Raw genomic sequence first — 21,683 nt, 5'->3', positions numbered from 1 at the left:
ACTGATTCATGCATATAAACTCACTATCATTCCAAGCTACATATTTGATCTGGTCTTGAAAGAAAATGGAAGTTTATTTATAGAATGAAAGAAAAAACAATAAAATGAGATGGTGACATATGCAATGAAGTTAAACTGTACACTGGAAAGTCAATGGAGAATTCCAGTAGCAGAGATTTGTCCTAGTAGAAGTGATAAACATGCAGGCAGATGTTAATTTCATACAGGAGAATTTTTTATTATAATTTTATTTGGTAATATAAATACCTCCAGAAAAGACAGGAAGCCAAAAGCTTTTTTTTTTTTTTTTTTTTTATTGAATTTATTGGAATGACATTGGTTAATAAAATTATTTAGGTTTCAGGTGTACAATTCTATAATATATCATCTATATACTGAATTGTGTGTTTATCACCCCAAGTCAAGTCTTCTTTCATCACCATTTATTCCCCCTTTACCCTCATCTTCCTCCCCTAGCCTCCCTTTCCATTTGGTAATCAGCATACTGTTGTCTGTGTCTATGAGGGTGGTTTGTTTGTTTGTTTGTTTGTTTAATCTCTTTACCTTTTTTACCCAGCCCCACAACCCCTCTCTCCTCTGATAGCTGTCAGTTTGTTCTCTGTATCTATGGGTCTGTTTCTTTTGTGTTTGTTAGTATATATTGTTCATTTGATTCCACATATATGTGAAATCATATGGTACTTGTCTTTCTCTGACTGGTTTATTTCATAATACTCTCCAGGTCCATTCATCCTGTTGCAATAGGTGAGATTTCCTTGTTTCTTATGGCCAAGTGTAAATGTACCACAGCTTTTTTATCCACTCATCTACTAATGGGGATGTGGGCTGCTTCCAAATCTTGGCTATTGTAAATAATGCTGCAATGAACATAGGGGTGCATATATATTTTCCAATTAGTTTCGAGTTTCTTCGGATATAGTCCCAGAAGTGGAATTGCTGGGTCCATAAGGCAGTTTCATTTTTAATTTTTTGAAGTAACTCCACACTGCTTTTCAAAGTGGCTGCACCAGTCTTCATCCCCCACTGACAGTGCACAAGGATTCCTTTTTCTCCTCATCCTCACTGACACTTATTTGTTATTTATTGATGAAAACCTTTTTGACAGGTGTGAGGTGGTATCTCATTGTGGTTTTATTTGGCATTTTTCTGATGATTTGTGATGTTGAGCATCTTTTTATATGTCTATTGGTTATTTGTATGTCCTCTTTGGAGAAGTGTTTATTCAGGTCCTTTGCCCATTTTTAAATTGGAGTGTTTGTGCCCAGATGGTGTAGCTCAGTGGTTGAGCATCAACCCATGCACCAAGAGGTTGCCGGTTTGATTTCTGGTCTGGTCACGTGCCTAGGTTGTGGGCCCGATCCCCGGTTAGGGGCATGCAGGAGGCAGCCAGTCGATTTTCTCTCTCATCAATGTTTCTATCTCTCTCTCCCTCTCCCTTCCTCTCTTCCTAAAAATCAATAAAGAAAAACAATTTTTTAAATAAATAAATAAATTGGACTGTTTGCTTTTTTTGGTGTTGAGTTATATACTTTTTTCATAAATTTTGGATATTAACCCCTTATCAGATATCATATGAAAAACCCACAGCCAATATCATACTCAGGGAGCAAAAACTAAAAGCATTTCACTTTAGAGCAGGAACAAGTTCACTTTCACCACCCTTATTCAACATAATACTGAAAGTCCAAGCCATAGCAATAAGACAAGAAGAAATAAAAGGCATTCGTATTGGAAAGAAAAAAGTAAAACTGTCATTATTTGTAGATGACATGATACTATATACAGAGAACCCTCAAAATTCCACCAAAAAACTACTAGAAATGATAAACAAATTCAGTAAAATGACAGGATGCAAAACAAATATTCAGAAATCAGTTGCATTTTTATACACTGCTAATGATTTATCAGAAAGGGAAACTAAGAAGACAATCCCTTTTTTATTAAAAAAAAAGTCAAAAATTTTCTAAGTACAGTATTTCAGGATCTGGTGATATTCCCTGTGGCATCACTAGAGGTCAGAGTTTGGCTGAAAATAGACACAAAAAAGGCTGGGTGTGTTCTGTGGCCAACCTAAGAGTGGTTCTTGTTGACTGTTTCAATGAATCAATCTGCATCAAACTCAGCACTGTATAGAAAAGAGTTCGTTTTGGGGACGGAATGCTTATTCACCAAGTTCTTACCTTCCAGTTAGGAAGACAAAGCAAATAAAGGGGAAAATATCAGAAAGAATAACAGGACACATAAGGCCAACGTACAATTTGAGCAATGTAGTCATGCTATCCATATTGCCCCCTGATCTCGCCCTTATCCTATCTAGGTTAAATGAGCATAATATCAAATTTCCTATCTTCAGAAACAACCTCTTCAACCCAGTCTTTGAACCGGAACCAGCAGTAAAGTTGGGAGTGTACTTAACGTCTATACTATACTACTCACTGAACACTCTTGGGCTTTCTAGGATGCACTCAGGGACTTGAATGAGTTGGCTACTGAACTGCTCTCTGGCGAAGTTTTCAATGCTGAACAGATTGTGGAGAAAATAGATAATGTCAACAAGCGCTTCCTAGATGTCCAGGATCTAGCAGCTGCACACCATGAGAAACTGAAAGAGAATTATGCCTTGTTCCAATTCTTCCAGGACCTAGATGATGAGGAATCCTGGATAGAGTACGTACCATCAACTTACATTACATTGGTAATTCAAGATAGTGGATAATCCACAAAACATGTTTCTATTTGATGCTGAAAGGAAATAAGTAATGTTTCTTGCAGTTGGCATTACTTCTTAATCATGTTTGCTTTAGCTTAAAGTTAACATTGATTTTATTTTTCCCAAATTCCCTCACTGTACACAGGCAGAGGGAGGTAAGAATAGAGGGAGTGGGGAGCAGTTCACATACAGTCTGGGAACAAAATTAAGAAACCATAGCTCTATAGTGTTCATAGAATGTGTGATGCTCATTCGGAATGAGACAGCTGGACATTTACAACTTACCCAGTTGATGAGATCATTGCCATTATTCTTTTTGTATCCTGTGTATCTAATATGATACTGAACTGGACACTGAACAGGGTATGTGACACACATTACCTATCATGGTTTTATTATTAATAAATTCTACCTTTGTTGTAAAAAATGCGGTTGGCAAGAACCATATGATTTCACTCATATGTGGGATATAAAATGAAAGCAACAAATAAACAAGAATAACAAACAAGAACTCAAACAAGACAAATGCTACAGTGTGCTGGTTACCAGAGGGAAGGGGGTGGGAATAGAAGGGTAAAGGGAGTCAAATATGTGGTGAGGGAAAAAGGTAGACTCTGGGTGGTGAGCACACAATGCAACATACAGATGATGTACCATAGAATTGTACACTTGAAATTTATATAATTTTATTTACCAATGCCACCCCAATAATTGTAATTAGATTAAAAATAAAACAATTAATTTGTTTTATTAAACATAAAACAAATATTTACTTGGAAAACTGCGATTGAGAATATATTAGCAAATCGAATTATTTTCTTTTGTTAACTATGTTTTCATTGTTTTTTTAGAGAGAGGAAAGAAAAGAGATATAGAAACCTCTCAGCTGTGTCCCGCATGCCCCCTACTAGGGATTGAGCCTGCATCCCTGATGGGGAATCAAACAGGGACCTCTCAGTCCATGGGACAATGCTCAATCCACTGAGCCACACCAGCCGGGCAAATTAATTTCTATTTAACCTCCCTCATTATGTTTCTCTTCAACAAATCTGATGATTTTTAATAGTAATCAATGAGTTAGAAAAAGCACTGTACACAGGACAACAAAGAGAACATTTTAGAAACCTTTTTAGAAGCAGTAAGATAATATAATCTTGTCTATGTAGTTTTTTACTGTGATTCATTATAATATTCAAACATTTTACAGTCAGAACTAATCCAACTACCATTACTTCTGTAATATCAGCTTTTTATAACTCATTCTAACAAACTTTATTAGTAGACAAAAATAATAAATGCCACAAAAGTAATATATATTGATATATGTTTGTGGGTATGTATATACATATACTTTTCACTTTTATTGAAAGAGAAGCACTAGTTTACATTCTTGAGCAAAGGAGATAAGATACATAATTAGACAGGCAAAGGAACTAAAGGGAAGGCTGTTACTGTTATGCATATGATAGAGATTAGTATGTTATTTTAACTGTATTACGTAAGTTAAAAATCTTGCTGAAAGCCTTTGGTAGTCTCTTTGTGATTACTGACACCAGTGTTACCACCACCGCATGCCCAGCCACGCACACACTCTTAGAAAACTGTTATACTATGATGACCTCAGATGTCTAAACTCTGTTTTCTTCCTTATTCGCAGAGAGAAGTTGATACGAGTGAGCTCCAAAGACTATGGGAGGGATCTGCAGGGGGTTCAGAACTTACTGAAGAAGCACAAACGCCTCGAGGGAGAGCTGATGGCACATGAACCTGCCATCCAGGTAGGAATAGTAGGATATGAGATCTGAAAAGGCAGAGATCATCTAAAAGTAGGCCCTTGGGTAATGAATAAATAGGATGGGATGATTCTATGTGGTATGTCAAGATCACATAGAGTTAGTCATAGGTTTCAAGCGTGTTCTTTTCTCCTCCACATTTTGTATCCTACAAATAGAAGAATTCTGCACAGAATCTATGTTCTTACCTGGAAGGAGCACTTTTAATATGCCAGGGCAGAGCTGTTGACAATTAGGGTGCAGGTTGGGACATTCAGAAAAGCTTGAGCTGAGCCATATGGAGCAAAAGTAACTCTGGTTCTGACTTGGCAGCAGGGTCGTCCTATGAATAGGAACAATCCACAAAGCAGATCATGGAGTACGTGGCCTAGTACAAAATGCCTAGTACACTTGGGTAAATTTAACATGGTAGATCTTACTACAGCTTCCTTATTCTCCCAGGATTTTTAAGACCACTCCAAATACCATGGAGTTAAGAAATAATCTGGCTAGATGCTCAGCCAAGGTAACTGTGTCTAAATTGGGAGAGGTGGTGAGGCAATGCAACACGGAGTGGGTATGTTCTTCAGAATGTGCTGGACATGGCGGAGGAGCTGGAAGCCAAGGCTGCTGTGGAGCAGGAAGAGATCCAGGAGCGGCTGGCTCAGTTTGTTCAACACTGGGAGACGCTCAAAGAGTTGACCAAGGCTCGGTGAGTCGGGGATTGGAGGCCCAGTTCTCTTCCTGTGTGGCAGGTATTGAACTGGTGTTGGGGAGGATACTTAAGTGTTTGCTCAGCATTTCTCCTCAGCTACCCATCTCATCTTCTAGGTCCCTCCTTTAATGCAGTCTTCCATGAAACGTTCCCCATTTCCCCCAGGCAGAAGTGATTTCTGCCTCTGTGGTCTAATATACTTCTACCCCTGTACTTAGTTGCAACTATCTTTTATTGTTTCCCTACATATGTTTCCCTTCATACCAGGTTATTCGCCACATGTTTGTTCGTATATTGCCTCAGTTTTAGCATTGCACACAACAGTTAAGAGTGAAATAAATATTTTCCCCCTTATAGCCATATAGCCATTTAGAATTATACAGTCATATAGCCAAAGAAAATAATTTCTACCTATAATTTCCTGTGTGTTTGCAACAGGAAGACATTTCTTCCTGGGGAATAAAATCACTTTGTAGTACCTATGTTGTATAAGAAGAATGGCAGAGTTCAGAGTAGAAGGGATCTCTGATCCACTGTGCTTATTCTCCAACTCCAGTGTCTTGGCACTTTTGTTTGGACAAGATTTCCTTTCCTCAGTAAACATTCCTGGAGAATGATGATGCCACAAAACTGAATTTGTGGGTCAAGGTTCCCTCCCTTTTCAGAGGAGGTCACTATAGCTGACTAGTAGACACATATGCAATGTTTTGTATGGCCCAGCTCAACTATGCTTGCCTCATGAGAGTGTGCCCTTGGCTCCACTTCCACTTGCTAGCTTTCTCTTATCCTCATCGGGGCTTGTCGCCCTGTAATAGTGGGCTTCAGTTGGAAGAGTCCCTGGAGTACTTGCAGTTTATGGAGAATGCTGAGGAAGAGGAAGCTTGGCTCAATGAAAAGGAAGCAGTGGTTGCCCGCAGGGATTCTGGAGACACATTGGCTGCTACTCAGGTGAGCAATAGGCTGAATTAATCATTTTTCTCCTCTTTAATAGGAATCTCCTCTTAGATACTCAATGTTTTCACCTTAAACTCAGCATATTTTGCCTGATGTGAATTAAAAAAACAAGACTATAAGTTTATCTCTTAATATAGGATGTTCTTGATACTTAGTATCTTTCTGGTAAATACAGTGTTTCATAGAATTTCATACACTTCAGTATGGAGAAATCCTTATGTATTACCTTGACCAACACTCTTATTCAAAAAACCCAGAAAGCTCTAAGGTCATGTGGTAAGTTAGAAACAATGTCACATATTCCTTTGACTCTTTGTCTGATAAGGTTGCCCTTTTTGGCAAGTGAGGAAATTTGGGAGCTGAATGTGAGTGGGATAGATTGTCCAGACGTGTTGATTCTCACTGGTTCACTTATGCAGAGTTTGCTAAAGAAGCATGAAGCTTTGGATACTGACTTTGCGGTCCATGAGGCCCGAGTGCAAGATGTGTGTGCTCAGGGAAGAGACATACTGGATAAGGTGAGAGACCAGAAATTCCATGTTAAATGTTCATTTTCAGAAGGAATTGGCCCAAATATAGACCCATTAGCAGTGCTAAAATCATACATAAAGATTTAATAATCTCTTCTTTAAACATCTAACAAATATAAATTGGTTTTTATTATCTAGAGATGCACTATCCAATATAGCAGCTACTAGCCACCGTGGCTATATTTAGAGGTGATGTGCTGGTAACTATTTAACAATCAGCTACTGCTCAAAAAAATAACTGCCACAATTGATGATTTCTGTGAAATACATTTTTCCATGGTGGCCCAATTTAAATCTATCTTTTTTAACCTTCCTTTTTCTTCTTCTTGTTATTGTTCTCAGCAAATAGTTATCTATTTAATTTGTTTTCTGGAAGTTCTTTATTCAAGTTCTTATAAATACACCTTTCAGATTTCTTTCAATTGGTTATTGACACACTTACTCTTATCCTATGTACACTATGGCATTTGTGAAGATTTTATACATGAATTGCTTTAATCATAGAATATTTGTAAGTATGTGAAAGACTTTTTTTGTAAGGCCCTAGAGATGAGGACCACTTGGAAACCTATTTGTAATTTGAGTATCATTCTTTTGTTTAAATGCTGTTTTCACAAAGCCTCACTGATGTAAGTGCTATACAAAAACCCTAAACAGGGATGACTTCATCCTTTCTAGATGCTTACAGCCACTGAGAAGATCACAGTTATGTGGACAAGCATGAGAAGATTATCTAAATGCTGGGATGGAAATAACCATCTGGGACATAAAGGAATAATAGAATAAAGTCACTAGACCTAGAGGAGAGTAGTTAAATATTTTGAAAGAGAGATGACAGGTTTTTAATAGTACCAAAGAATTCACAATTTTGGCCTTGGTCTCTCTCTTTCTCCTTTCAACCTTGGTGTTGCAGGAAGGAAGTCAGCAGAAGGAGAAGATTTCTGCCAAGATAAAGGCTTTGAGCGAGAAGACCCCTTCTCTGGCCCAGGCAATAGCTTCTTGGAAGTTGCAATTGGAAGACGATTATGCCTTTCAGCAGTTCAACTGGAAAGCTGATGTGGCAGAGGCCTGGATAGGTATGATATGTGAAGGCCAGGGTTCTTGGGTTTGAGAAATGCTGATCATTTCTTTAATAGAATGGTTCCTGGGGTTTTCTCACTTACCATGTGAAGAGAAGTGTTCCCTTCATCACTCACTCCTGTCCTTTTGGGACACAACTACAGTTACACTCACATGTGTTCAAACACCCCCCCCCCACACACACACACACACACACAGAGAATCATGCTGAAGGGATGGCTAAGTATCAGAGAACATCTTCTGAGAATTGGTGATTTCACATGTGATAGAAAGATAGGGCTGTGGCAAAACTTCTAGGAAGTGATTTGATTTCATTATAATTTATGTCTAGCATGAAATTATTTTATTCTATGAAACATTCAGATGTTCTCTTGGTCCTAGCTTGGTTTCAGTCAATTTATCCTGAATAAGTCTATAGAAACAATCCATTCATCCCCACTGCGCTCATAACCCAATGAATCACTGATTTCGAGAGTTAGGAGGCTCTCTTATGAACCATAGGACATATTTCTTTTCTACTTACCAATTATGATTCAATGTCAACTACCTTTCTCAACTCATTAATTATCTTTGCTCTTCAGCTGAGAAGGAAGCAAGCCTGAAGACCAATGGCAATGATGCAGACCTCACTGCCTTCCTCAGTCCCCTGGCAAAGCAGGTGAGGGCAGGGTAGCCTTTTTAATAGATGCCAGTGAGGGCCAAGACCCATAGCACATGGGAGCTGAACACACAGGATTATTTCATTCCTAAATATTGTGGGCTTATTGTCTGTAGAACCTATAATATCGTTCATTTTATCCTTTCTGATATTGAAAATTTGCTAGTTTTTTCTCTCTCTCTGCCTGTCCCTGCCCACTCTCTCTAGTTAATTTTGCAGTAGATGTTTATCATTTTTATTAGAGAATCAATTTTTGGCTTTTTTTTTTCTTTTCTATCTTTTTATCATATTCCATTAATAACTTTTTATATCTTTATCATTTTCTTTCACTTTCTTTGGGATTACTTGATTTAAAAATTGTTTAAGATGGCTATTGAGATTTCAAATATTTAGTCATTCTTCTTTTCTAATATATTGATCTAAGGATACAAATTTCTAAATAAAGCTTAGATGCATCTCACAAATTTTAGGTTATTTTTGTTATCATTCAGTTAAATATGTTCTAACTTGATTTATTTGACCCACTGATTATTCTGTAGTGTATTATTTAATTTTCAAGCATTTGGGAAATTTCTGATTATTGTTTTTGACATTTATATTTAATTTATTTTACTTTATTTTAAAAACATACTCGATTTTATTTTAAGAGCTTGATTTATATCTAAAAAATGGTCTGTTGCTCAACAGTTTTTGTACAATTGAAAGAATATGTATTTTTCAGTGGTTTATATTGCCTGTTAGATTTTGTTAATCATTTTATTTAAATACTTATTGTTTTTATATATTGTGAGGTTAAGTTAAAAGTCATGTTGACATTTAGAGTTATGTAATCATCTTAATGAATTGATACTTTTAATTATGAAATATTCATCTTTCTAACATTTCTTAATTTAAAGTATTTTTCACATACTAGAAGACTAAACTAATTTTCTTTTGTTTGTAGTATATATCTGTTTTCATCTTCTGGTGTTTTTTATATTTCTCTGTCTTTATATTCTATTTTTCTTATTGATTTGACACATTTATAAACTGCAAAATAATTACCATCATAGAATAACATAATGCTTTTATTCTGTCACATAATTACCATTTGTTTTTAGTAAGAACATTTAAGATTTATTCTCTTAATAACTTTCAAGTATATAATACAATTTTATTAGCTATAATAACCATGCTGTATATTAGATCTCAGAACTTGTTCAAAGGAAGTTTATATCTTTGTACCTCTCCCTGGCCCCCAATTCTTGGTAACTACTATTTTAGATTCCACATATAAGTGATATCATGCAGTGTTTGTCTTTCTCTGTCTGATTTATTTCACTTAGCACAATGCCCTCAAACTTTATCCAAGTTGTTGCAAATAGCAGGGTATCCTTCTTTCTCATGACTGAATAATATTCCATTGTATGTATATATATATATGTATGTATGTACGTATGTATGTATCTACCTCCCTACATCACATCATTTCCCTTTTCTTTTTTTAATTCTCACCCGAGAATGTGTTTTATTGATTTTTAGAGAGATGAAGGGAGGAAGAAAGAAACATTGATGTGAAAGGAACATCGATCAGTTGATGCCTAGGGATTGAACTGCAACCTAGGTATGTGCCCTGGCTGGGAATTGAACCCAAAACCTTACTGGTGTATGGGAAAATGCTCCAACCAACTGAGCCACCTAGCCAGGACTATATTGTGTCTTATCTATTCACCTGTTGATGGACACTTAGGTTGTTTCTATATCTAAGTTATTGTGAATAATGCTGTAATGAACATAGAATGTGGAATGTCTTTCTATTTTCGATGCTTCTTTTATAAATATTGTATAGTGAGTATTGCTTTGTTTATCTAACTGGATCATTTTATTGGAACAGTGAGTTCATTTACATTTAAAGTAATTCATTCATAAGTTTTGACTTAAAGCTATAATTTAATACCCCCTGTCCCCCACCCAACCCCTACTTTTTTAGCTAGGGATTGAATTGCATCAAAGCATACTTTTAGTTTTATTTATTTATTTATTTTGAGGACTAGTCTTTTCTTCAGTTTGCTTTTACACCTGGAGCCTTTCGGGTTTTCAACTAAATCTCTTTCACTAGGGCTGCTCATAAGTAATGTGTCCTGAACTTAGCACTGTGTGACTACAGAAAACTCTACTTAGCACTTTAGATCCGTAGCTACTATTTTCTGCTTGGCTTCTAGGACGTGTGTCCTACAAAGTTTAGAGATTTATAAATGTCTTGAGAGGAAAAGACAGGCAGAATATTGAACCTACTTTTTTGCAGTTCCCTTTCCAGGCTCCTCAAATTCTGGCTGCTGCACTTCCCAAGAACTCCAATTTTCGTCATCTTAGCTCTATGAGATCATCTAAAGTTCTGATCAGCTGCTTTCAATTCTTACCCTGTACAGTTTATACTTCAAAAGCAAAAGTAACAGAGACTATTACTCTTACTCTACTATCATTTCCTCCTCTCTAGGGTTTTAATCGTTGAGTTATTGCTACCTGAGCTGTATTAGGATCCCTTTCAAACAGCTGATTTTTTTCCTTTTTACCCAGCAGTTAAAGTTGTTGTCAAAGAGAGAATTGGTTCAATACAAGCCACTCTATTAAAGTGGGAAGTGAAACATCCCTGATTATGATATCAACATCTTCCAAAAATATCATTTGTCTAATACAGCATCTGTAGGAGGTCTTTGGTTAGTTTGCATATTTCCAAGATCTTTAATAGTGCACTGCTAGCCCTGGCCTGTTTAGCTCAGCAGTTAGAATGTCGGCCCACACACCAATGAGTCGTGGCTTCAGTTCCAGTCAAGGACACGTGCCTCGGTTGTGGTTCCTCCCTGGCCCTAGTTGGAGTCATGAGGGAGGCGGCCACTCAATGTGTCCCTTTCATGTCAATGTCTCTCTCTTTCTCTCTCTTCCTCTCTCTCCCTCCCACTCTATCTGAACAAAAAGAAATGGAAAAGTGTCCTTGGGTGAGGATAAAAAAATAAATAAAAATAGAAAATAATAGTACACTGCTAGTAATCAGAACACAAAATCAAATAAGTGATACAAAAAAGTCTTAGAAAGGATGCGAACTAAAATCTAATTTTAAAACATGCATCCATTGGAATTTAACCATAATCCCAATCCCAAATGTTCACTTAAGTCTCTAAGTCATATTTCCTTTTCCTTGGTCATCGTTCTAACTCTTTTCTAGTCCTTATCTTGTTCATGATAAATATATATATATATGGTGGAACTCAGGTGTAAATGACCCTTTGCAATCTGCATTATTCCTCTCTTCACTGCTTTTCTATGGGTCTTTTTCAGGACACACTGGATGCCAGCGTGCAGAGCTTTCAACAAGAGACACTGAGTAAGATAACTGATCTGAAGGACCAACTGGTGGCTGCTCCGCACAGCCAAGCCAAGGCCATTGAGGAGCGCCATGCCGCCCTGCTGAAGCACTGGGAGCAGCTGCTGGAAGCCTGTACATCCCACAGACAGAAATTGTTAGAGAAACAGCTGCCCCTACAGAAGGTATTTTTTTTTTTAATGATGAAGCATGATAAGAACTTGATAATATATTAGCCATAGAATCTAGAAACAAATAGTGGAAACCCTGTTTGCATAATCTATAGACACTGGAGTGAGTACTTTGAAAAGGATCAGAAAGACATTCTTATTGAGCAAAAAGATTTTAGGTTGATAAAAGCTTTTTTTAGACTGTTTTATTGGTTATCCAGCTGACTTGAGATGAAAGCTTAGCACAGGTAATAGAAGAGGTGGGTGGGACAAAGGGTGAAAGATCTTACTGTATAGAAGACCTAAAACTGGCAGGTAGGAGAAAAAGTCATACTGTGCTCTTTAAATAAAAGAAACAAACAAGTAAAATATGTGTTCTTTTATGTCACTAAACATCTCTGAACCTTGATTCTTCCATTTATGAAATAAGATAATATTACCACCATCTCTTGCTGTTTTCTCTTATTACTATTAAAAAAAAAAAAAAGATAATGGATCTAAAAAATTGAGTATAAACCACTAAGTTCTACATGAATATAAGTGATTATAACGTCCTTTCTAATTGTGACTGCTAAGGTATTAGATGTTGATAATAAAAATATCAATAATGGCCCTAGCCAGTTTGGCTCAGCGGTTAGAGCGTTGGCCTGTGGTCCAGAGAGACCTGGGTTCGGTTCCCGCTGTGAGCGCGTACCTCAGTTGCAGTTTGTCCCTGGCCATCGTTGGGTCATGTGGGAGGCAGCCACTCAATGTGTCCCTGTCACGTCGATGTTTCTCTCTCTCTCTCTCCCTCCCACTCTATCTGAACAAAATATTGAAAAATGTCCTCAGGTGAGGATAAATATATATATATATAATGAAAGGAAGTTGGATGGTCAGTGAAATTACTGAACAATCCTAGCCTATAACAAGTATTACACCATAACAAGTTATGGTAGGGAGTTAGGGCAATTGGAAAACAAACTCATAATAAAAAACAGTCATTCTGGGGGGAAAAAAAGTTAGTCTGGACTTTTAGTTAATTGTTACTCTATTGAAAGACATGAGACCTAATTTAGGTGAAAAATGAATCAGTTAATGGAGGAGAAAGAGAAATTGAGAGAGAGAAAAGATATTTCACAATCTGATTCTATTATTTTACTTTCTAACTATAAAATATTTGCAAACTATTCAGTTGATCCATAATATTATGAAAATAATATTAAGTACCTTATAGGTTTTTATATTTTTCTTATTAGTTTCCTCTGTGTTGGTCTATTTTAGCATGTAGAGTGCAGAAATTAGTACAGGGAAGAGATAATAGTGCACAGCCTCTTTAATACCTACGTTTGGGGATGAAAACTAATTTGCATAACAGAAATCTCCTTGGAAGTATAGTCTGCTGACCCAAAATCTGTGATGCAATTTAAATTTAAAATATTTTCTATTACATGCTGTTTGAAACAACCCATGCCATTTCTCTCCTTCAGAAATTCAGTCATTCAGAGCATATAGATAACTCCAAAGAGTATTGTAGGAATAGGGACACAAGTTAGAGGGTAGGAAATGGGTTTAAACAGGAACTTCAGGGATGACCTGAGTCCTGAATGAGTTTTAGAAAAATGGTAGGAAAAGCACTCAGTCTAGACTAAGGTATGGTCTGCAGAAGATTAGAAGAGGGAAGGGGTTAGGACAGATTTGCCTATCTTATGAATGATTGGTTCATTTAATCATTCATTTAACATCTATTCTTGCACATTTACTATGTACCAACTAGAACTGAATCACAGACTTCAAAATAAGAAACCATGAAATCTTATCATTGAAAATGATATTTGCCACTTTTGGAATCTTAGAGCTAAAATGTCCCTAGAAATCATTCAACTTTCTCATTTGTAGATGATGGAAAACTTGGCCAGTTTCACAGTGAGATGCCTGGATAGCAGGGCTTATACCTCTAACTCACATGTCCATCCATCTGATTGTGTGGTTCCTATTGGTTTTAGTTCTGCTCTCTTAAAGGGTTTGCCCTGAAAATATTTAAGACAATTTTTTTTTGTTTTATTTTATATTCTCAGTCTTCTCTTACCTTTCTTCTCTTCTCCCCTCCCCTCTCTTCTCCTCTTCCATCTTCTCTTTTTCTTTTCTCTTTCTATTAGGAAAGATGAAGGTGTCTTTTTTTCTCTTTGTAGGCTGAGGAGCTGTTCATGGAATTTGCACACAAGGCTTCAGCTTTCAACCACTGGTGTGAGAATGCAGAGGAGGACCTGTCAGAAACTGTGCACTGTGTCTCCCTAAATGAGATTCGCCAGCTGCAGAAGGACCATGAGGACTTCTTGGCCTCCTTAACCAGGGCCCAAGAAGACTTCAATGATTTGCTAAAGCTAGACCAGGAGATTAAGGCCTTAAATGTGCCCTCCAGCCCTTATACCTGGTTAACAATGGAGGTGCTAGAAAAGATGTGGAAGCACGTAGCTGACACCATCAAGGTAGTTTGAGGCACAGGAGAGATGGCCATTTAGTTAATCATCCAAGTCGGGGGACTTTGGGGAAAGAAAGGATCACTTTAAATTGGGACAGTCGTCGTAAATTGGGTAGTCTAAGGCATTTTTGAAAATATGTTCACCATAAAGATAGCCCTATGCCACGTAGTTTGAACAATTTTGTGCTTCTAAGTGTTGAACAGTGATTTAGGAAAGCAAACACAAGCTTCAGGAGGTCACACTGAAAATGAGTTATAAAAAGTTCACGAGGCTTGCATCTAACTTTCAAGTCTGTATATTTCTTCATCCAAAGCATTCTCTATTTTATACACACCTCCAAAAGTGCCTTTGAAATATTTTTGTATTTAATTTTGTCTTTCTGTAATGATGTTCATTATAGAAGCTATGGAAAATATAAAAACGTTTAACAAAGGAAAATTTTACCATAAAAGCACCAATTTTAGATGGCAACTCTTATTACTTACTACCTTTTCCTTTAAGGGTTCTTTTATGTTCATTTAAATGAAATATCTCCTGGGGGGGAAAAAAATGAGAAGGAAGATTTGTCTTTATTAGTCAGTTACTTTCACTGGGTTTGGTCTTTGAAACATCTGCAAGTACTTATGGGAAGTGACATGAGCTTTCCTCACCTTTTGGAGATGAGAAGAGGTGGGTTGGAAGAAATATGAGCACATAAGCACATGCCTCTGGAATATAGAATATGTATAAGGGAGAGTTAAGAGATGTAACTGAGCCTGGGAACCAGTTATTTTACTGCAAAGACGGGTTTTTAATGTGCAGTTCACTGTCTGTGATTTGGGTTTCTAGGAACGAGAGCAGGAGCTACAGAAGGAGGAGGAAAGACAGATCAAGAACTTTGATATGTGCCAGGAGTTTGAACAGAATGCCAGTGCCTTCCTTCAATGGATCTTAGAAACCAGGTGTGCTGCGCCACCTCAAAACTTATGATCCTTACGCCACACACTCCATTTCCCATAAAGATAAAATTCATAAAGGGGGGGAGGTGGAGGGATTCCTATAGCATTTATGCTGTTCTTTAATCACCAAATCCTACTTGTGCTGTATATTTGTAATTGATTACTTTCTGAATCGATCCTTGCAAAATTGAGAGAGTTTCAGCCTTCTATCCATTGTGTAGCCTTCAATATTCTCTTCTTGATACCCTCACTTTTTCCCTGCTGCCTATAATGATAGCTCAAAAATAATAACAGTTCTTTTTTATTAAAACATATAATATTGAAATTATTTTTCCACTTTACGGAGTACTTCTATGTCCATTGCCTCGCTTAACTTTTAGAGCACCCTTGAAAAGTATACAGAGAAGACCTATTACCATTGTGTCCAAGGGTGGAAAGAAGTTCAGTAGATACACTGACCTGCTCCAGGTCACATATGTATTTATTAACATAAGCAGAAACACAGCATACTGTAACACCTAATATGAAGCTCTTACGTTGCTTGACTATCAAAGCTGTGATGAGAATCAAGTGAGATAATATATGCTAACTGCTTTTATTGAATGCAAACTGTTCTATATGTGAAAATAACATTTGTCACATCTTCTGGGACAAATAACCTGGAAAAGAGGAGACTCAGCAGGTGTAATATACATTAGAATAAATGGCCTAAGTTGGTAGACTATATTCAGTAAGTGGGTCAGAACTATGAGATTTTGTTAGCTAAAGAATTGGTTTAGACAATCCATGATATATACTGTTTCTACACACTACTGACAAGGATAAATCACACAATTAACAAAAAGGAAATATGTATCATGGCCAAAAAACATCTGAGAGAAGGCACAGGAAATAGAGTTTATCCTTCTCTTCCTTTGGTGTTGGTCCCTCATCCTCTGGCATCATGTGCCCAGCACTGAGCACATCACCTGACATTTGTGCTCTTCATACTACAGTGAGTGGCTGCATGGAAGGCTGTTAGCTTCTCAATGTAAAAGAGACTTTGGGGACAGTGGTTGGAACATGTTCATATGTTTTTGGCTGCAGAGGATTTATAATGTTTCATAAGTCTAGAGAAAAAAAAAAGATCATTAAAGTAATCCATGTTAACATATGCTCTCCCTTTTTCTCTCTGATTCCTGTTCCGGATCTTCATGTCCAGGGCTTATTTTCTGGATGGGTCAGTATTTTATGTTACCATGTTTGTTTTTTTATGGCATTCAGGAATAATTAAACAAGGAGGCCTTGGTACTGGGGCATCTGTATCCCATCTCAATCTGAGGATGCCTAAATAAAAATGTGGGGTGAGAAGGAGAAGACAGTATATATTATTCTGGCCCCATACCCCACTAGGTGGAGTCTTGCTTACGTTAAGTTAAGGGCATGTTTGAGAATAAGAACTAGGGAAAAGGTCTGGAATCCTTCTCTGAGGCAGAGAAGAACTAGAAGAAGCCTAGGTTCCTTCTCATATGTCTGGCAAGGTTTCCAATAGACAGAAGGGTTGGTTTCATGAAAATCTGGTGTTGTGAAAATTTATTTTAGAGAGGCCAAATAACTTGGAAGAAGTAGCAGCAGAGACATGTAGGGGCTTTGAGTTTGTCTGTGTGAATATTGAACTCTGATATTACAAGTAACTTTTTTCTCTGGTTCTTAACTAGATATTTGCTCAAAGAAACAGGAACTCTGGAATCCCAATTGGAAGCAAATAAAGTAAGTAAAGTTTATTCACTAGGTCAGGATATTGCCAGAATTACAAGGGGTGCAAGAAAAACTACTTAAAGGAAACTCTTAAATACTTTCACATAAATTCCCTGGCCTGACAGTCAAGAGCCTAAGCCTCTGGTACCAACTCTGCCAAAATGTTATTCTAACCATTGGCCACCACTTTACTGACATCAATTTGCTTAACTCTCTAAACTGAAATTTCTGTATCTAGACAATAATGTTAATAATACTTATAGTATAGAGTTACTGTTATTAAGTAAAAGAACAATGCAGCCCTGGCCAGTTTGGCTCAGTAGTTAGAGCATTGGCCCTCAAGAGCACATACCTTGGTTGCAGGTTTGAACCCCAGCCACAGCCAGGGCTATGCAGGAGGCAGCCAACTGATGTTTCTCTCTCACATTGATATTTCTCTTTCCATCTCTCTCTCTCTCCCTCCCTTCTACTCTATTTAAAAATCAATGGGAAAATATCCTCAGGTGAGGATTAAAGAGAAAAAGAACAAATGCAAAGCTTCTAGCTTACAACTCTAAACAATGACAAATTATTTTATTTGATAATGACAATTATTTGATAATCACTTAAATCTAGATGATCTCTTAACAGTTGATTAAAGCAATGGGCTACGGCTGTGTTTCTTAACTTTATTTTCATTAATGACCCCTCTAAGAGAACATTTTAACTAATTAAATGTTATTTCTTCCTAATGAGAGAATTTAAATACTAAAGTACACGACATTGTCAGGTAGGAGTTCTCTCAAGAAGGTGAGTAGGTAATTGCTGTGCTGGCTTCCTCCCATGACCACATCAAAATTACAATTAAATTATAGAAGAGTCATCCTGGAGAACCATTTGTATATCAGCTGAACAGAAATCCTGTTACTAAGGATACAAAGAAGCCACAATGAGACTTGTAGGAACAGGGGGAGACTTAAAGCAGGCTGGATCCACATTCATGTTTGGCAGTTGAGAATTTGAAGGGGTATCTCAGCCTCAGAGGTCCCCACCGAGGAGCAAGGGGAATCCCAGCCACACACCGAGCTCCCCAGCCCACATCACCAGTGCTGGAAATAGGAGCCCCCTCATCTGGCTGTGAAATCCAATGGGAAATTTATCCATCTGGGTGAAACAGAAGGCAGCTGGAAGACCAGTGCTCTCTTACAGGGCCTGGGCACACCCTCATTCTCTCACAGGAACTCTCCCTAAGCTCCAGTGGAGAGAGAGACTATGGCTTGGAGGAGCCAGAAACACACAGAAAAACACTTGAGTTGTGTGGTTTCAGAGTGAGAGCTGGAGAAACAACCACCAATGTCTTTGTGTTGAGTCATCCTTCAACACAGCGGGCAAGCAGGTGCCATCTTTCATATGTTGAGCCTTCTCACCACACGGCCAAGTATGAATCTGCATTAACCTGGTGAACACTACTCTCTCCACTACTCATACAACTTAACACCAAACAAGCAAACAATCCAATTAAAAAATGGGCAAAGGGCCTGAATAGATACTTCTCCAAAGAGGACATACCGATGACCAATAGATGTATGAAATGCTCAGTATCACTAATCATCAGAGATATGCGAATTTATTTATTTATTTTATTTATTTTTATCCTCACTGGAGGACACTTTTCCATTTTTTGTTCAGATAGAGTGGGAGGGAGAGAGAGAGAGAGAGAGAGACATTGATGTGAAAGGGACACATCAAGTGGCTGCTATCCGCACGACCAACCAGGGCCAGGGACAAATGCAACCGAAGTACGGGCTCTTAGTGGGAACCGAACCCGGGTCTCTCTGGACGGCAGGCCAATACTCTAACCGCTGAGCCAAACCGGCCAGGGGGAGAATCAGCCCTGGCCAGTTTGGCTCAGCGGTTAAAGCGTCAGCCTGCAGTCCAGAGCGACCCGGGTTCAGTTCCTGCTAAGGGCAATTGCCTCGGTTGCAGTTTGTCCCCGGCTCTGATTAGGTCGTGCGGGTGGCAGCCACTCGATGCATCCCTTTCACGTTGATGTTTCTCTCTCTCTCTCTCCCTCTCACTCTATCTGAACAAAATATATATATATAAAAATGTCCTCGGGTGAGGATAAAAATAATAATAATAATAAAATCAATAAATCAACAAACAACAAGTGTTCGCAAGGATTTGGAGAGAGGGAATTGTCATGCATTGTTGGTGGGACTTCAAATTTGTGCAGCCATATGGAAAACATCATGAAGTTTTCTCATAAATTTTAAAATAGACCAAGCAAGTCCACTCTGGGTATTTACCTAAAAAAAAAATTCTAAACACTTATTTGTAAAGATATATGCACCTCTGTGTTCATTGCAACATTATTTACACTAGCTAAGAGATGAAATACATATATACCGTGAATAGTCTTTAGGCATATAAAAGAATGGAATCCTACCATTTGTGACAACATGGATGGACCTAGAGGGTATTTTGCTATGTGAATAAAGTCAGACAGAGAAAGAGAAATACCATATGATTCTACTTGTATGTAGAATCTAAAGGACAAACAAAACAAAATAAAACCAGAAACAGACTCACAGATACAGAGAACAAAATGATGATTGCCAGATGAGAGGGTTCTTGGGAACCTGGGTGAAAAAGTAAAAGGGGTTAAGAAATACAAGTTGGTAGTTGCAAAATAGTCATGGGGATATAAAGTGGAGCATAGGGCATATAGTCAATAATAGTATAATAACTACGTATGGTGACAAGTGGATACTAGATTTATTAGGGGGATCACTTTATAAATTATATGAATATCTAACCACTATTTTGTGCACCTGAAACTAATATAAAATAATATTAAACATAAAAAGTCATTTAAAAATTAATATAAAATTAAAATGGGGGGAAATCTGATATCAGGTAGAATTGATCTTTGTGGGGCTGCAAACCTTTGTGATATCTAATGTTTTGAACTAATCTCCACTATTATAACCAATTCCTTTCTCCCTTCCCAGCTGAGAAAGCATGGCCTTGATTCAAAAACTGGCTTATAATATGCCTGAATGACAGGAACATATTTTTGAAATCTTCTCAAGCTAATGAAGGAGGTCTGAGAGTGAACAATGCAAAGCTTAAGTAGGCCTTTGAGCTCACTCACAGTCAACAGTGCAGATCAGATAACTCATAATGCAAATCCCTGGAATTTGATGATGCATGGATCTTGGAAATGTATCCCTTTTTCTGTCTGCATTAACACTTTGATTTACAGATTATAGATAGCCAGAATGACAGAGACCATATCACTTAACCTTCCCGCCATTTTATAAGTGAGGATTCAGAAATGAAATGGTTTTTCTGAGTAGTTTATTTCTCATGGAGGACAGGAATATCTCTGAAAATAATTGAAAAGGAGCAGTTAGAGGAAACCCCAACTCATCCGTTTTTTATTTTCACTCCCATCCCTAAGTTTGGAGCTGGTGCCCTGGGTGACTATCTTTCTTCTCATTTTCCAGAGGAAACAGAAGGAGATCCAGGCGATGAAGCGTCAGCTGACCAAGATTGAGGATCTGGGAGAAAACTTAGAAGAGGCTCTGATTCTGGACATCAAATACAGCACCATTGGGTTGGCACAGCAGTGGGACCAGCTCTATCAGCTTGGAATGCGAATGCAACACCACCTGGAGCAACAGATCCAAGCCAAGTACTGAGAACCTATGGCCAGGGCGGGGAAGGGTGTGGGTAATATTAGGTTAGGGCTACAGTTTGGAATACTGGTTGAAAGTACTGCTTAAGAGATAGTACATTCACCATATTCAGAAAAGAAGAAAAATTCCCTTTTTTTTACTGCCCCACAGAATGACTATTTCTCTTCATTCTATTATACAATAGGAGTCATGTTCTCATTGTCCTGAAAATACTAGTCAGTCAATTCTCAGAATTCCTTCACCATCTTGTGTAATATCATCAGAAAGCATTCCCTTTTGTAAAATTTTCTCTAAAATGTCTAGAATGCAAGAAATAGTCAAGGTATGGAGCAGAATTCTTTTTTTCTTCTTTTATAAATAAATTAATTGTCTTAAAGAAGTTGTAGGTCTCCATAGCTTTTCCGGCAGTGTTTTTATCTACATCAGAGGTTGGCAAACTTTTTCTGTAAATTGTTTGATAACAAATATTTTAAACTTTGTAAGCCAGGCACTGGCCAGTAGCTCAATTGGTTAGAGCATTATCCCAATTAACCAAGTTTGTGGGTTCAATCCCCAGTCAGGGCGCATATAAGAATCAACCAATGAATGCAGAAATAAGTGGAACACAAATCAATATTTCTCTCTCTCTCTCTCTCTCTCTCTCTCTCTGTCTGTCTCTCTCTCTCTCTTTCTCTTTCTTTCTCTCTCTCAAAGCAATTAAAAATTAAATTTTGTGAGTCATAGGGTCTCTGTTGTAATTACTCAGCTGCTGTGGTGGAGAGAAACCAGATACTGATAATTTGTAAATAAATGAGCATGAACCTATTCCAATAAACTATTATTTATGGACATGTACATTTAAACTTTATGTATATTTAATAAAGCATTCTTTTTTTTATTATTTTTAGCCATATAAAAAGTGAAAACCATGAAT

The 21,683-nt window shown here is 37.5% G+C and overlaps 1 protein-coding gene across 5 annotated transcripts in view; it reads left to right on the top strand.

Annotated features, from left to right (window-relative positions):
* The window catches only part of SPTA1 (spectrin alpha, erythrocytic 1), a 102,508-nt gene that overhangs the window by 77,619 nt on the left and 3,206 nt on the right, over nt 1-21,683 (top strand). For all 5 annotated transcript variants that reach the window (XM_036272693.1, XM_036272692.1, XM_036272691.1 and 2 more), the window contains 13 exons: nt 2,480-2,688; nt 4,389-4,509; nt 5,094-5,215; nt 6,034-6,166; nt 6,592-6,690; nt 7,616-7,778; nt 8,364-8,440; nt 11,756-11,965; nt 14,122-14,418; nt 15,241-15,353; nt 16,552-16,569; nt 17,048-17,099; nt 20,579-20,766. In XM_036272693.1, coding sequence (XP_036128586.1) covers nt 2,480-2,688; nt 4,389-4,509; nt 5,094-5,215; nt 6,034-6,166; nt 6,592-6,690; nt 7,616-7,778; nt 8,364-8,440; nt 11,756-11,965; nt 14,122-14,418; nt 15,241-15,353; nt 16,552-16,569; nt 17,048-17,099; nt 20,579-20,766 — 1,802 coding nt within the window. The remainder of the gene's footprint in view (nt 1-2,479; nt 2,689-4,388; nt 4,510-5,093; nt 5,216-6,033; nt 6,167-6,591; nt 6,691-7,615; nt 7,779-8,363; nt 8,441-11,755; nt 11,966-14,121; nt 14,419-15,240; nt 15,354-16,551; nt 16,570-17,047; nt 17,100-20,578; nt 20,767-21,683) is intronic.

This window comes from Molossus molossus, unplaced genomic scaffold, assembly GCF_014108415.1.
Source record: "Molossus molossus isolate mMolMol1 unplaced genomic scaffold, mMolMol1.p scaffold_m16_p_20, whole genome shotgun sequence".
Classification (NCBI taxonomy): Eukaryota; Metazoa; Chordata; class Mammalia; order Chiroptera; family Molossidae; genus Molossus; species Molossus molossus.
The sequence above is the reverse complement of the archived record's forward strand: the minus strand, read 5'-3'. Positions and strand labels throughout refer to the sequence as shown.